General features: G+C 55.0%; 4 protein-coding genes across 4 annotated transcripts; 2 read left to right on the plus strand and 2 right to left on the minus strand.

Annotated features, from left to right (window-relative positions):
* Positions 1-73: 73 nt before the first annotated feature.
* Positions 74-3,759, minus strand: BKA78DRAFT_309549 (WD40-repeat-containing domain protein). Its single transcript, XM_066888036.1, has 3 exons — positions 3,727-3,759; positions 1,034-3,673; positions 74-970 (listed from the first exon to the last, which is right to left on the minus strand). Exons 1-3 carry the CDS (start codon positions 3,742-3,744, stop codon positions 275-277), a joined length of 3,354 nt encoding a protein of 1,117 aa, XP_066746779.1. The 5' UTR covers positions 3,745-3,759; the 3' UTR covers positions 74-274.
* Positions 3,760-4,112: 353 nt separating this feature from the next.
* On the plus strand, positions 4,113-7,351 carry BKA78DRAFT_248865 (uncharacterized protein; the record flags this gene model as incomplete). The annotated part of the gene is made up of 3 exons (XM_066884431.1): positions 4,113-4,403; positions 4,478-6,931; positions 6,980-7,351. 3 exons carry the CDS (start codon positions 4,113-4,115, stop codon positions 7,349-7,351), a joined length of 3,117 nt encoding a protein of 1,038 aa, XP_066746780.1.
* Positions 7,352-8,404: 1,053 nt separating this feature from the next.
* BKA78DRAFT_293871 (cytochrome P450 monooxygenase) lies at positions 8,405-10,163 on the minus strand (the record flags this gene model as incomplete). Its single annotated transcript, XM_066886265.1, has 3 exons — positions 8,405-9,032; positions 9,085-9,896; positions 9,945-10,163. 3 exons carry the CDS (start codon positions 10,161-10,163, stop codon positions 8,405-8,407), a joined length of 1,659 nt encoding a protein of 552 aa, XP_066746781.1.
* Positions 10,164-12,419: 2,256 nt separating this feature from the next.
* Positions 12,420-14,868, plus strand: BKA78DRAFT_342158 (sugar transporter). The gene is made up of 6 exons (XM_066890372.1): positions 12,420-12,814; positions 12,863-13,062; positions 13,117-13,306; positions 13,353-13,728; positions 13,843-14,254; positions 14,306-14,868. The coding sequence occupies exons 1-6, from the start codon at positions 12,733-12,735 to the stop codon at positions 14,615-14,617; spliced, it is 1,572 nt and encodes a 523-aa protein (XP_066746782.1). The 5' UTR covers positions 12,420-12,732; the 3' UTR covers positions 14,618-14,868.
* The last annotated feature ends 450 nt before the right edge of the window (positions 14,869-15,318 follow it).

Genomic DNA, 15,318 nt, shown 5'->3' on the forward strand with positions numbered 1-15,318 from the left:
GTTCCAACTCTGCCAACCCGGATTTTGCGGGGCTGGGCCGGTGAAAGGGAACGAGCGTTTGCGAATTATATGCGGCATGTGCGTGGTATTTTCATTTTGGTGCTGGAGAGGGCGGCAAATGAGGTGCTGGTGATGGTGGTGATGCCGGCGTGGTGTTGATGTTGATGTCGTCGCCGTCGTCGTCGCCTTCACCCACCAATCACCAACACCACTGCTGCCGCCGCCCTCTCGCCTGCGCTCAACCTCCCGTCCCTCAGCGCAGCCTACCTACTGTCTACTTCCCGCCCAAGTTCAGCGTCCATGCGTCCATACCCACACCAACCAACACTACCGTCCGCATCCCCTCTCCTTCCTCATGCCCGAGGACATCCATGTCCGATACGTCTGCAACAGCGGTGGGCTCGTTAGCAACGCACCTCACGTCCACACCCTCGACGCCCTCTCTGGCCAAATCGACAGTGATCTCCCACACCTTGACGCGCTGGTCGTTGCCGCTCGTCACCGCGAGGAATTTGTTTGCGTTCTCGCCGTAGCGGAGCAGCACGCTGGCCGTCACTGTCGCGGCGTGCGCGTCTGGCATCAGCAGTGTGCCCATGCTGACTTGTGGCAGCTCTGGCTCGGCGTTGTCTTTGGTCTTGATGAGATGGATCGCGAGGGCGTTGTCGTCGCCGCCGGTCAGAAGCAGTGTTGCGTCTTTCGTGACGCGTTGGTAACTAAGCGCCTTGACGGTGCTCTGGTGGATCGCCTTGCGCATAGCAAAGGAGACTTCGATGCGCTCGGCGAAGGCTCCTCCATCAGATACGGAGGGAGGCTGAGGGGTATGCCAAAATGCGACGTGCCCATCGGTTCCTGCAGTGAGTAGTTGTCGATGGCTAAGGTGGATAACTTGTGTGAGACAGGACGTAGCATACGTGCCGACCTGTAAGAGGTGGAAAGATTTTGAAGAAGAGGTGGAAGTGTATGTGTACCTCTGTTTCGATCCAAGTTAGCATGATCTCTCTGCTCGGTGACTTACATGAGAGGCAGGTCTTACCCTCAATGTCGAGTCCGAGAAAACGAGAGTAATGATAAACTCGCCGTTCTCATCCTCATCCAAGCCTTGGCGTTGAACCTGCCCTGACCGTCTTTGTTCGACTTCAAAACTCATGATTCGGAGGTCAAAGTCTTCACTCTCTGTCGGACAGACTGCCTCGCAAACAACGCCGAGGCCTATCACAGGCACGTTGCGGATTCGCCACACGAAGAACTCTTCGCCTCCACCACTACTGAATAGGAACCGTCCATCGTCTGACCAGGCAAGGTGCTGTATTCCGGTGACATGTTTGCGAATAGTCTTGACAGAGGTGAAGTCTGGACGTCTACACTCCAATCCAACCTCTCCGTACTGGAACAGGCGAATCGTGGTGTCTTCTGCTCCAGTAGCGAGCAGCCCGGGCCGCGTCGGGCAAGCTGCCATGGCTTTGATCTCGCGGCCATGGCCGCCGGCCCTCAACGCTCGGTGCGATGCCTGGGCCATGTGATAAAGCTTGAACGTATTTGCGTGATTCCAGATGAATGTGCCGCCGGTACCCTCGCCGGATGGCATGGGACAAAAGCTCCAAATACGGTGGGCGCCGCCGCACTCGACTGAGAGCACCTCCTGTTCAATCGCAGTGTTGAAAAGAACAAAGTGCTTGCTTCGGAAGCCATACACCATCAGGTGATTGTTCTGCGGGTCGATGTAGCAGCCTTCGGCATTTGGCCCAAATGGCAGCGAGGATTGGTGAACGAGCGTCGTGGTTAAATTTGGCGAAATGTTGATTGCAGCACAGCGTCCGTCGCGGCCAACTGACACGAGATGACCAAGAGAGGTGGAAGAGTCGGCGCCCGCCGACGGTGCCCATAGGAGACAGGTGGTAGCTTCAGGAGTGTGTAACTTGTGCCGAGCAACGTATTGAAACTCTTCAATCTCGCCTGAAGCCACAAATGGAACTTTGGTGTAGATCGCGAGGCCTCCACTCCGAGAGCCAATAAATGCTATGCCGCTGTCCTCTGAAATGACGTAGGTCGCGGAGGTGGGGATGAAGGGAGAAGGAAGTATAAAGGTGACTCTTCTCACCGTTTCTTGCGTGTCATTGGAGATGAGAAAGTGTGAGGCGAGACTTTCTCCGACTTGGGTGACGAATAAGCTCACAAGAGTCCTCTCATCTGGTCCGCTGATAGACGAGGCGTAGATTCCTGCAATCTTTCTCTTGACTTTGGCAATAGTATGGAGCTGATCGTCGCGCTCGCTCACACAGTAAACGTGTCCATTCTTGCTGGCAATGAATGCGAGGCCGAGTTCAGGTAGACCTGCGGAAATGGAATAGCCCTGCAGCTCGTCGACATGTTTCAGACGACGCCATGCAACACCACCTTTTCCCACGTCAGCTCTCCAGACCTGCCCACTGTTTGCTGTGGTAATGACTGATCGGGGAGAAAGAAATGTAAAAGATCGCTGGACGTCTGCTTTGGATTGCTCTGCTGCAGATTCTAGCTTCTCGAAAGGCCAAACGTGGCTGACAATCGCACTATCGGCAGCTCCAGTGACGATTCCGATCTTTCCGTTCTCATCATTTGGGTCCATGGCCATCGACCAGATGTTTTTGCCCGCATGAAAGGAAGATGTGTCCATTAGTTTGACGTCAACGGCCAAAGGCTCCGCGTCAGTGGCTTTAAAGTTGAGGCCCCAGAGTCGACTTGTGGCATCTTCACCGAAAGAAACCAGCTGATTGATCTGGGACGACGATGGCTTTTCGACGAAACGGACAGCCCAGACCCTCGACGTATGTCCCCAGGCGATTGCCAGGCTCTCGCTGTTGTCTGGGGAAATGTTCGCGCCAAAGCCGGTTTCGCGATCTTGAACCAATCCAAGCACGTCCTTGGAGGATGACATTACTGCTTTGTTGGGCAATGTCGATACATCCCAGAGCCGGATTGTGCGGTCGTCGCTACAGCTCGCGAGCAAGCGGCAGGGTGAGCCGCTCTCATCTCCAGTCGTGAATGAGGACGAGATTCGGACGCCGAAAATGGAACCCTCGTGACCAGTGAAGAAATGGTGTATAGAAGACTTCGCGTTCTGGATATCGGAAAAGTCGAACGACCAGATGAGAATTTCTCCAAACGCTGTCCCGGACGCAACCAAAATCTTGTCGCGCGAGAGCCACAGGCAGTGCGCAGAATATAGCATGCAGCGAGATTCCGTCGTCAGGGAATGTAATGAAAGTGAGAGACTTGGGTCGTTCATCGACCAAGACAAGCGCACAAGCGCATTGTGGGCAGTCACCGCCACAGTACTGAAGTCTGCCAGAGCATCCAGAGTTTCGGGAGCGGATTGACAAGATGCAATGTCTAGGATCCAGTCCGAGGCCTTGGCGATAGGTCCTTTGAACAATGAATATCCATTTGATCGGTCCAAGAGAATCTTGATCAAACGCACGTAGAGACCTCCGTACGCCAGGATGGTTGTAGATTGATCATTTTCAGACGAATGCACTTTCAGAATACCATGGACCGCCTGGCTCTTGAAGATTTTGTCAGAAAGGACCGGGCTCGGTTCATCCCGCTGGAAAACATGTAAGAAGGGACCTTCCGCGGACAGGACGTGTTTGTCGCAGAAGGCAAGCGCTGTCACCGGCACACGGGCGCAGCCATGCTGGAAGAAGCATGAGCTTAACGTATCATTTTTGGTCTGAGTGGAGCGCTCACTTGCAGAAAGCGGGACATGAGGCCCAGGTTGATTTGTAGAGTAGTCACGGTGTTGAGGATTCGGAGTCAAGAGCAATGACTAAGCCACGGAAAAATAGGACCGGCAGTACTTTGGCGGTGAGGTATTCTAGGCGGTGAGGTATTTTAGGCGGTGAGGAGTTCCAAAAGTCCGTGCACGGTGCCCCCGGGCGCCGCCTCGCGCTGCTCCGCGGCCAACCTCGCTCAACTTCCTACAACTTCACCTCGCGACTTTACAAAGAACCGCTCAATCCTTACGCCTCCGACACCACGTTGGCTCTCATCTCACCTCACAGCAGCTTCACCATCGGGCCAGCGCGCGTCTCGTCGACCCTTTCTCCTCGTTTGAGCTGAGACGCTCCGTCAACATGGCAGACAACCGGGACGACCTCGCCGGCTCCGAGTCGGATGACGAGCCTTTCAACTTCGAGCCAGCTGTTGCTTCTGACAATGAAGACGATACCAAGCATGATGAAGACGATGACGACGTAAAGACCGGCAGATCAGCGAAGCGGAGCCGACACCAGAGCGACGACGAGGACAACGAGGAGGCTGCGGAGGATGAAGACGGAGAGGGTGAAGAGCACAACGAGGACGGCGGCGAAGATGATGAAGAGGATGAGGAGGAGGAGGAAGACGAGGAGGAGGAAGAGGTTGTTGTGAGTAATGCCCCAAGCAAATTCGCAAAACGAAGCGTTTTTGCCCATGAAGACCTTTTCTAACCATATTCCAGGGTCACCAGCGCAAACGTCGCAAGCGCGATGCTCGTCTTCAGTTCATTGATGTCGAAGCCGAAGTCGACGAGGAAGACGAGGAGGAGCTTGACGAAGAAGACGAGTTGCCCGACGAGACCCACCCCGACGATCTCCTGGACATGCCGGCCGGCGCGGAGAATGATGACCGTCGACACAGGGAGCTTGACAGACAACGTGAGCTGGAAGCGAGCATGGATGCTGAAAAGCAAGCCGCTGCTCTCAAGGAACGCTACGGTCGCAACCGCAACTCCGCCGTCAACTCGGCCGTCCTGCCTCAAAGACTGCTTCTGCCCAGCGTTGAGGACCCCTCTATCTGGGGAGTTAAGTGCAAGCCAGGCAAAGAGAAGGAGATTGTGTTTTCCATTTGCAAAAAGATTGAGGACCGGCAGCGCACTCGCGAGCCAATTGAGGTTACCTCTGTCTTTGAGCGCGGCGCCATCATGTCTGGTTACATTTACGTGGAAGCGCGTAAACAGGCTGCCGTCATGATGGCATGCGACAACGTCTCATTCTGCTACCCTCGCAAGGACAAGGGAATGATTTTGGTCCCCCTCAAGGAAATGCCAGACCTGCTCCGCGTGAAAAAGAGCGAGGAACTTACGGAAGGCATGTACGTCCGCATGAAGGGTCCACAGTTATATGCAGGCGACTTGGCCCAAATCATTGAGCAGGAACCGAATGGCAACGACGTCACTGTCCGTGTTGTTCCCCGCCTGGACTACGGACTTCACGACGATCCCAACGCACCCCTAGATGCTAAGCGCAAGCGTCCTGGTTTCCTACCACGGCCCGCTCAAAGGCTTTTCAGCGAAGTTGAGGCCCGCAAGAAGCACATGAAGTTCCTTGCGCAAGAAACTTCTTTGCACGGGCATCGCATCTGGATCTACAAGAAGGATCGGTACGTGGATGGTTTCTTGGAAAAGACCGTCAAGCTTTCCCAACTCCAAACGGACAATGTCCACCCTCGGCTTGACGAAGTGACCAAGTTTGCTGTGGTCGAAGACGGCGCCGAGAATCTTGACCTCAACGCTCTCGCCGCTACGATCAAGCAGTCGACGGGCAAATCCAGTTACATGCCTGGTGATATGGTCGAGATTTATCAAGGCGAGCAAAAGGGTGTGGTCGGCAAAGCCATCACTGTCCACAACGACATTGTCACTATTAAGGTGACGGAAGGAGATCTTCGAGGCCAGACTGTGGAAGCTCCTGTGAAAACTCTTAGGAAGAGATTCAAGGAAGGCGACCACGTCAAGGTCATCGGCGCCAGTAAATACCATGACGAAGTCGGCATGGTCATCAAGGTCAAGGACGACCGCGTCTCGCTTGTGACAGACTCCAACAACAAAGAGATTACGGTCTTTAGTAAAGACCTTCGAGTCGCCAGCGACACCAGCGGCATTTCGGGTATCACAAAGTACGACCTTTTCGACCTCGTGCAGCTCGACGTTGCAACAGTCGGGTGCGTCATCAAGGTCGACCGAGAGTCCTTGCGCGTTTTGGACCAAAATGGCCAGATCCGCACGATCCTGCCGTCAAACATCTCCAACAAGATCGACCGGCGCAAGAATGCAGTCGGTACTGATCGGGATGGCTCCGAGATTCGTGTTGACGATACGGTCAAGGAGTATTCTGGCGAAAACCGACAAGGCCGCGTCTTGCACATTCACCGCAACTTCCTCTTCATCCTGAACAACTCTCGGGCAGAAAACGGCGGTGTCTTTGTTGTGAGAGCCAGCAATGTGACCACAGTTGCTGCCAAGGGTGGCAGAGTCAACAACGCGGCTCCTGACCTGATGAAGATGAACCCTGCTCTTCAAAGACAGATGGGACAGAATGGCCCAGCCCAGGCCATGCCCCCACCCAAGACCATTGGCCGTGACAGATTGATCGGTAAGACTGTCATCGTCCGCAAAGGTCCATACAAGGGCTTGCTCGGCATTGTCAAGGATACCACGGACGCCGAGGCCCGCGTTGAACTTCACACCAAAAACAAGACGATTACTGTCGGGAAGGACACTCTGTCAGTCAAAGACCCAATCACTGGCGCTTCAATCCCCATTGGAGGTGGACGTGGGCGAGGTGCGCCGGCACCAGGTGGCTACGGCGGTGCTACCCCTGGATCCCGTGTCCCAGGCGGCTGGCAAGGCAGTCGTACTCCTATGGGCGCTTCTTCTGGTGGCAGGACACCTGCGTGGGGCCGCACGCCTGCTTGGTCTCAGTCAAATGGCTCTGGGACCTCCTATGGCGGAGCCGGCGGTCGGACTCCAGGAGCTTCTTGGAACAGCTCACGCACTCCTGCCTGGGCTGGTAGCCGTAATGATGGAAACAGAACCGCGTATGGGGATGGTAGCCGCACCGCCTACGGCGACGGAGGCCGCACAGCATATGGAGGTGCGACTGCTTACGGTGGTTCGACGTGGGGCAGTGAAAATGTGAGTTTACCACGTACCACCCTCGGGATCGCTCTAACCATGATCTAGCGCACCTCTGCCTGGGACGCCTCGTCACGAACTCCATACGCTGGAGCCGGATCGACGGCGTTTGACTCTGGCTCCAGGACGCCTGCCTGGAATGCCAACGCTGGCTCTGGCTCTACCAGCAACGCACAAGCTACTCCGGGCTCTTGGCAACATCCCACACCTGGCGCTTTCGACGCTCCAACGCCTGGATTCAGCGCCCCAACCCCTGCAGCTGACCAGCCTACCCCCGGTGGTTACAACAACTACGGCAGTTATGGTTACGGCGGTCCCACGCCCGCAGCGGCGCCGACACCCGCGCAGTTTCCAGAGACTCCGGCTGCCGGCTACCCTGAGACGCCCGCGGCAGGTGGCGATGACGATAGATATGATTGAAGAGGCCGCGGGATTGTAATTTTGGCTTCTGATGAGAACGACTTTTCGTCCACATTGATTGAGCCTCTTTCCGTGCGCAGCATGTGGAGCGTTCAGGCGCACGCCAGGGCTTTGGGATGCCTCCAATCCAGAGCGGCCGAGAGGCAGTTGAAATGGTGGGGCCTTCCTCTTGTACGAATATTGGCGAAAAGCGGTTGAAGAACAAGGCATTGGCTACCCAACAGTGGAGGGACGTGAGAAGGATGCGCGGGCATAAAGACGCCGAGTCACATCTTCTCTGGGTGGATATTTCTAGATGCAATTTCACAATTTATTCCTACGGAGTACCGCCCTTGAATGATCTGAGAGAGAACAAGGGGTGTTGATGCGTGCATGCATGGTTGCCGGTTGGCGAGTCTTTCTTTGCTTTGGATTTGGTTTGAGGATGCTGCCTTGTTGGTTGGTGAGGCGGAGGTAGGGCTCAAATAGCATATGGGAAGAAGCTTTGGGAAGGAGGTAGGCAGACTCAATTGTTCAAAGTCAACCACGTTCGCCTTGCCTTGCTGCTAAAATGTCACCTTTTCCATTCGACGCCTTCTTTGTGCGATACAACAAGGTCTTGAATCGCCAGAGACCCGTCGGTTACTTCTCCTGAGGGCATCCCGCGTCACTTTCAAAGATCCAGAACACGGCACAGAGTCGGGGACCATAATTGGTCGTAGAACAAACAGTATACATGGATTCTGGCGCTCCTTCCCTTCGCCTTTGTATGCCGTACGACCAACCACCAAGGAATCAGGACCTGTCACTTTAGGCAGCTACTGGTGCCAGGCAGACATGAGCGTCCGTCGAGCAACGCGCTCTTCCTCTTCCTTAGGTGGTCAACGAAACTCACATCATCAATCCATAAGTCAGCCACTACAACGAAGATCTCTTGACATTGACACGAAAGTTTTACACAATCTTTAAACACACGAAAAGAACTGAACAGCACCGTGGGGGTAATCTAGCCCTTCCATCCGTCCCATGAGAAATAGCGAAAGTGAGTTATCCACCATCCAAATAGCCAACCGCTCAAACCACCGGGACAACCTTCTTGATGTTCAACTTCATACCGTTCTTCGGCTTCGTCGTGATGACGCCCGCCGGAATGACCTCGCTATCTGGCATGGCCATGTCCCACTCAAAGCGGGCAACAAAGCTGGCCAACAGCGCGCGCAACTCGCTCTGGGCAAAGCGCTGGCCGATGCACGAGCGGGGGCCGTGGAGGAAGGTGAGCTGGCAGTAGTTGGAGCCGGCGCCGCCGTGGTTGTTTGCCTTGCCGTTGGCGTCGATCCAGCGCTCGGGCTTGAAGACTTCGCTGTCGGGGCCCCAGAGCCGCGGCGAGCGGTTGATGGCCCACGGGGACAGGATGAGTTGCGTGCCTTTCGGGATGTATTGGTCGGCGATGGTCGTGTTGCGCACGGCGTCGCGGATCGTCACCGGCACCGTGGGGTACATGCGGAGCACTTCGTTGCAGACGGCGTTGAGGTAGGGGAGCGACTCGAGCTTGTCGGCCAGCGCCATGGATTCTTGGTCACTGGGGTTCGCGAGCTCGTCGGCGAGGTGCGTTTGCACTTCTTGGCGGAGCTTGGTTTGCATCGAGGGGTTGGTTGCCAGCAGGTAGCATGCCCAGGTGAAGGCCGAGGATGTGGTTTCGTGACTGTAGAGTGTTAGCATACAAGCGTAGGTTGATGACCGAGAAATTGACGTACCCGGCAGCAAGGAATGTCAAGAGCTCATCGATGAGCAAGTCATCTCCAAACTGATTACTCCGCATCATGATGGACAGGATATCCTTCTGAGTGTTCTCCGTATCCAATTTGACCTTTTCCTTCTTGTCCGCGAGGAACTTCCTGTACAGCTTGCGCAAGCTGCTGGTCGTGTAATCCAAACGCTCATTGATCTTCCAGGGCAGCAGCCTCACAATCTTCTCAAAGCCGATAAGGTGGAGCGTGAAGAACAGGGCCTTCTCAGCCGTAGGCTCGAGAATCTCCTCATACAGCGGCACCACGGGGTCGTCTGTGTTCTCTAGCGAGTTGAAGTCGCGGCCCAGCGCTGCCACGCCGATGATGTCGAGCGTCACTTTGGTGGACCAGTGGTTGATTTCGACAACTGTACTGTCACCCTTCTTGTTTTCATCAATCTCCTTGGACAGACAGTCCAAAAAGTGGCTCGACTTGGACCAGTACAGCCCGTAGAGGTCCTTGATGTTGCGGTAGCTGAAGAAGGGCATCAAGCTCTTGCGCTGAAAGCGATGTTCGTCGCCCTCGACGATGATGAGCCCGTCGCCGAGAATGATGCGCAGGAAGCGGCGCGCCCGTCCTGGCTTCTCAAAGTCGTACGACTTGTGCACCAGAATCTCTGAGAGGTATTTTGGATCCGTGGGCAGCAGTCTTTCAATATTCGCGAGTCCACGGAACATGATGAGGCCATCGTTGGGTATCTTCTTCATCCATTTGAGAAACTCGGCCCCTGGAGGCTTCTTCATCACCACCAGGCCATGATTTACAATGGGATATGCACCCTTTCAAAATCAGCATGAAAAGATATGCGACGACAGATCCAAACGTACCTCTTTGGGCTGGGGCAAATGGCGGAGAGGGCTGAAGAAGAAGGGATATATGGCGACCCTATAAAACGCCCATACTCCAAAGTTGATAGCTATCAGACCTAACACAATTGGTGTAATTGGAATCCGTAAATTCTGCTCTGGGATGAGAGCTTTCAAAAGCAGCGCTTGGGGCGCGGAGAGCAAGATGAGCAGGATGGGGAGCGGTAAGTCGAGAGCCATGGTGTTCAGCGGCTTGGACGAGGTGTTCGGCGTTCGCGCTGGCACATCAACGGCTGTTTGCGAATTGTCGACATGAAGTATCTTTTGTGTTGCGGCACATGTGACGCAGGCCGTCCTTGGGCTGCCTCGGTCGTCATGGATCAGCAACTTCGAACAGCACTCAGGTGAAGAGTTGGCGGCTCATGGCGAGGCATCCCCAGACTTGACAGCAAGGGGACCAAATGAGCCCAAATAGGCAGACAGATGAGCCCTACGGCCGTACAAAGACTTATTAGGGGACTTTGATGTCAGAGTCCAGGGTCTGGCGCGGGGATGGCGCGGCAGGCGAAGCTTGTTGCTCCAAACCTCGGTCGGTATCAGCCACCCGCACCGCCACCAGTGAGCGTCGAAGTACGGCCGTAGAACTTCTTTCTCTTTCCAGGCAACAGTGTCGGAGGCCAGGCAGTCGATTTTCTTTAGTCGTGAATGGTGGCGTGCGGCTCTGCTGTTCAAGTCTGCCTGATCAATGTTGAGATTGCGTGCGAATCTTTCTCCGCCTTATGCTTGTTTGCATGTGGGAGACGGCAAACCCACTCCCCAAGACAAATCAAGAAGTCGGAGCCACGCTCGGCATGGAGGCAGCAGTGGATGTGTCGATTAGCTTCAACCTCATGTTCACGGCCGAAGAGATGGGCAGGCGTGCAGAATCAATAGAAAACACTGGAAGCGTTTAGAAAGAGGTCAAACAGGTTGTGAGAAACATGACCATATAGGCGGTGAGTTTGAGGAGAGAAAAAGCAATTCTGGATCATGTCTGAGGAAGGGGTAACGTGAGACGGTGGTTATAAAGCAGTAAAAAATCCTCCTGTGAGGTCACTCGGCAGGAGGGGTTAGCGCGAAGCTACCGACGGCTTTTTCAGCCCAACTGACGGCAAGTCTAGTCTGGCAGCTGTCCCCTTGGCGACGGCATTGGTAAAATCCGGCTTTTGCCTTACGATTCCGATTCTCTTTCGGAGCAGCCGTGTGTCGTTGGTCGGGCCGGTCATCTACCAATCACGGCACTCGAGGGTCTCCAGGTACAAGTCCTACTAGCAAAAGTCGCGGTATGCTCAACTTTGACTGATCCCATTTTCGTTGTTTATGGAACCTGTATGCCCAAACCGGCTGAGATGTGGAGAATCTGAGTGAATTCTTGCTCGATCAGCATTCAGCCCGAGGAGCTTGGATGCTCCTGACCCGCGCTCTTTTGAAAATGAAACTCTCCATCTCTCCATAGTCGTTTTCTGAGATGTCAGCAGTGTCTTGCATGGCAACAGATAATATTCTGCGAGTAAGACTTCTGGTTGTGGAAATGGCAGTCTTTGAGTTGACGCAGTTGTCCAGCGTGCTGTCCAAAAAGGCTTTGTCGCAATGAATGCAGTCAATCTTCCTTTCGAGGACAGTCGACTTCATAGCGGCAGTCTTTTCCAACCTGTCAGTGAGGCCCGGGGCCCGGGGTATTGCAATTTGCAGCTTTGGTGGTTTGGCGGTGGTAGGTCAAGTCCACGACTGACATGCTGTGAAGATCAGTTTCTTTTTGGATCGGAGAAGTAGAAAGATTTTGGGATTGTTCCAAGGATGGATTCACCACCTCAAAGACAGAGAGGCAAGACGATGAAATGCATGCGCAATCCGAGTCCTGAACAGTCAACTCTGCAAAACGAATTAGCACTCTCCTGGTGAAAGGGGAGTAAAGGATGAAGAAAAGAGAAAAGAGAAACGTGCGACACAAAGAAAACACCAGACTGCCGCGGAGAGTAGCCGGCGCGCGGGCTTGCCAGAAGCGACGCGGCGCGCTTGTGGTTCCCCGTCGCGGATCCCCAGACATATTGCTCTACCCCAGAAACAGGGAAGAGCGGCCAGGGTCCACCTCTTCGGCCCTTACCCCACAGACTCCACACAACCCCCAAACCTCGTCCGTTCACCGTCTCAACACCATGTCATCTTGGCCGAGCCGGTCATGGCAAGCACGCAGGATCGGGCATCGTCCGCTCGCGGGTCTTTGTCGGATGTCACCTTCATCACGCGTATTTTCTGTACGCCGGTGGGGGCAGCTGGGCAAAAGCAGCCAGTGAGCCGCCAAGGCAAGACACACGACGACGACCTTGCCGCAATTCAGGCAAAATGCGGGATTCGCGCGCTGATTGGCCGGCGCGCCATCGCGACTGCGAACGGCGCGTCTGTTCTGGGGACGAAAGCTCCGGTCGAGCGCACCGTAGGTCGCACACGAGCCGGGGAAATCACGGACGGCGGCAAGCTGCTGGCGTCCTTACAGCCGTCCCCGCAACGGTCCAGTGGATAGCATGCCTGGTAATGGTGGTGGGATCGGATCATTGAGCAGCGAGCGGAGCGGACCCGATGACGTTGGGACGAATGGCTGCTCCTGCGTCCGGGCGGCATTGGACCGCGCGGAGCTGGTTGCTCTTCTTTTGTGATATATGGTCGTGTCCCCCGGGCCGTTGTTGATGTTGTTTGATGCGCCATCTCGGGTCTCTTCCTTCTACAGTTTTTCGTAGATCTTGTGTTTTGGTAGGACCTACCAGCTTCCACGATGCATATTGACATGTTTGGGCGCGGCTTCTCGCTGCAGCTGGCCATTACCGCTGCATGCTCGATGGCCTTTATCCTTTTTGGTAAGGGATTGTCGTCCTGGTGGTTTGGCGCTGGCTAATCTGGTGCAGGTTACGACCAAGGAGTCTTCAGTGGAATTGTCGGCAACGAAGACTTTCTCGACATTGTTGGACACCCCGACGACACGATTCTCGGCATCGTCGTCGCAGTATACAACTTGGGCTGCTTCTCAGGATGTCTCGTTGCCTTTGCTTTTGGCGAAATGATGGGACGGCGCAGGGCCATGTGGTTTGCCATGGCATGGGTCATTGTAAGGAGCTTCCTCGCTTCATGCATCCGCCTTTGTAGCTCATGATGTCCACAGATCGGCGCTGCCCTCCAGGCTAGTGCTTACAGCCAGGCGCAAATGATTGTTGCCCGTTTCGTCACGGGAATCGGCACTGGAATCGAGACATCGACTGTGCCCATGTACCAAGCCGAGCTTTCGCACGCCCACAACAGAGGCCGTCTGGTCTGCAGCGAGCCCCTTTTCGTCGGAATCGGAATTGTGACTGGTAGGTGATGTCTTAGAGTCGCGATATTGAAGCTGACATTCTCCAGCGTACTGGTTCGACTACGGCATGAACTTTGTCGGCGGTCCCATTGCTTGGAGACTGCCAATCGCCTGTCAAGTCATCTTTGCCATTGTCGTCATCGTCCTGGTCTTTGGATTGCCCGACTCACCGCGTGACTTGTTCAACAAGGGCAGGAATGAGGAGGCCACCAAGGTCCTTTGCGATGTGTTCGACAAGCAGCCCGGCGACGAGTCGATTGAGCGCGAGAAGGGAGAAATCCTGCAGGCCATTGCCCTCGAGGGAGAGGGCCAGAAGAGCTGGTTGCACATCTTCCAGCAAGATGAGGTCCAGACCGGGAAGCGTGTGCTGCTGGCCTATGGCATGCAGTTCATGAACCAAGTTGGAGGAATCAACCTCGTTGTGTAAGTGCTGGAAATGGTGTTGTTTAAGTGCAGCGTGCAGTGAACATTACCTCGCCCGCTCACCACAACGCGCTAACCTTGTTTGGAAATATCACCGCTGACGTTTTATTCCAGATACTACCTCCCCACCGTGTTGGAGTCCAACGTCGGCATGACCCGCAACATGTCACTCCTCATTGCGGGCGTCACGCAAATCATGTTTCCGCTTGGTTCCATCGTCCCGGCGCTTGGAGCAGACAAGCTCGGTCGACGCCGGCCCATGATGATTGGCAGCTTTGGACTCGGCATTTGCATGATGCTTGTGGCGGTGCTGCTGAGCTTCAGGGAGAGCAGCATTGGGCAGCCGACGTCGTCGGCCAGCGTCGCGTTCTTCTTCCTGTACATGTTCATTTTTGGAGCCTCTGTGAACTGCATCCCGTGGGTGTATGTGCCGGAGATTTTGCCGCTCAGAGCACGCGCGCGTGGAACGGCCATTGGCATTTCGTCCAACTGGCTGTGGAACTTTGTCATTGTGATGATCACTCCAGTAAGTCCCTCCTCTTCCCAATGACAATGGACCTTGGCTTACGGACGACAGGTCATCATCAACCGACTGCAGTGGAAGGCTTACTTGATTTTCATGTGCACCAACCTCGCCTTCGTACCGCTCGTCTACTTTTGCTACCCCGAGACGGCCAACCTCACTCTCGAAGAGATGGACCTGCTCTACACAACGCGGGGCGAGAGCCCCATCAAAATCAGCAAGCGGATCCGACGGGAAAAGGCCATGGGACTGCGGACGCTCGAGGCGGGAGCGTCGTCGTCTGCGTCGGCAGAAGGCGTTGCCGGGGAGAAGGGTGCGGCGCGCGCGACGGAGCACATCCAAACCACAAGTGAAAAGAGCGGATGAGCTGATGGATGGAGTGGGAATGTCGGGCGTGATTGGATGGCGCGGCCGTCAGGTGTTGGAAGTTTTTGAGATAAGGTTCGCGTCAAGCGCGCGGGCCGAGCGACAGAGCAAAAAGCAGCTATACCCCGTGGGGAAGGACGATGTTGCGAGAGGACAAGGGAAGCGCAGCGCCACCAGCGCACACACACCCTCCAGGTGCTTGGTTCTTGGTAGAAGGCGGGCGGTTAAATCCAATGTTTGAGACTTGTGACAAGGCTTCTGACTGGCCAGCTGTTTGATTCTCTCTAGTTCCCGAATACGTGCCGTGCTACTAGTAGACTGTTGTTGGACGGCGACCTGCCCTCCCAGTGATTATCATGTCGTTTAGGGCTGGTTACATGTGTAGCTAGCAAGAATGCACACGTATGCTAGGCTTCTTGTGCCACCACCATGAATCGCAAAATCCCCATTCCCCTGACATCACCTGGTAACAGTCCCACGCGCCCGGTTGGATTCTTCTTTGATTAGCATCTCGACTCCTTGGCTATAAGGGACGGACGGGTTGGCGCTGCCGGAAGAATTACTGTTTTTTGCTGCTTTTTGGCCTTGCGCTCTGGGCAGACCCCCGCTGTTGACGTCGCTGCTGGCTGCTTCCTTTCATTATGCCATTCATGCGTCCCTGGACTTCTTCTTTTTCCTTTACATCATTCTCTTTTTGGCCG

The sequence above is a fragment of the Phyllosticta capitalensis genome (assembly GCF_038381095.1).
Source record: "Phyllosticta capitalensis strain CBS 128856 chromosome Unknown BKA78scaffold_3, whole genome shotgun sequence".
Taxonomy (NCBI): domain Eukaryota; kingdom Fungi; phylum Ascomycota; class Dothideomycetes; order Botryosphaeriales; family Phyllostictaceae; genus Phyllosticta; species Phyllosticta capitalensis.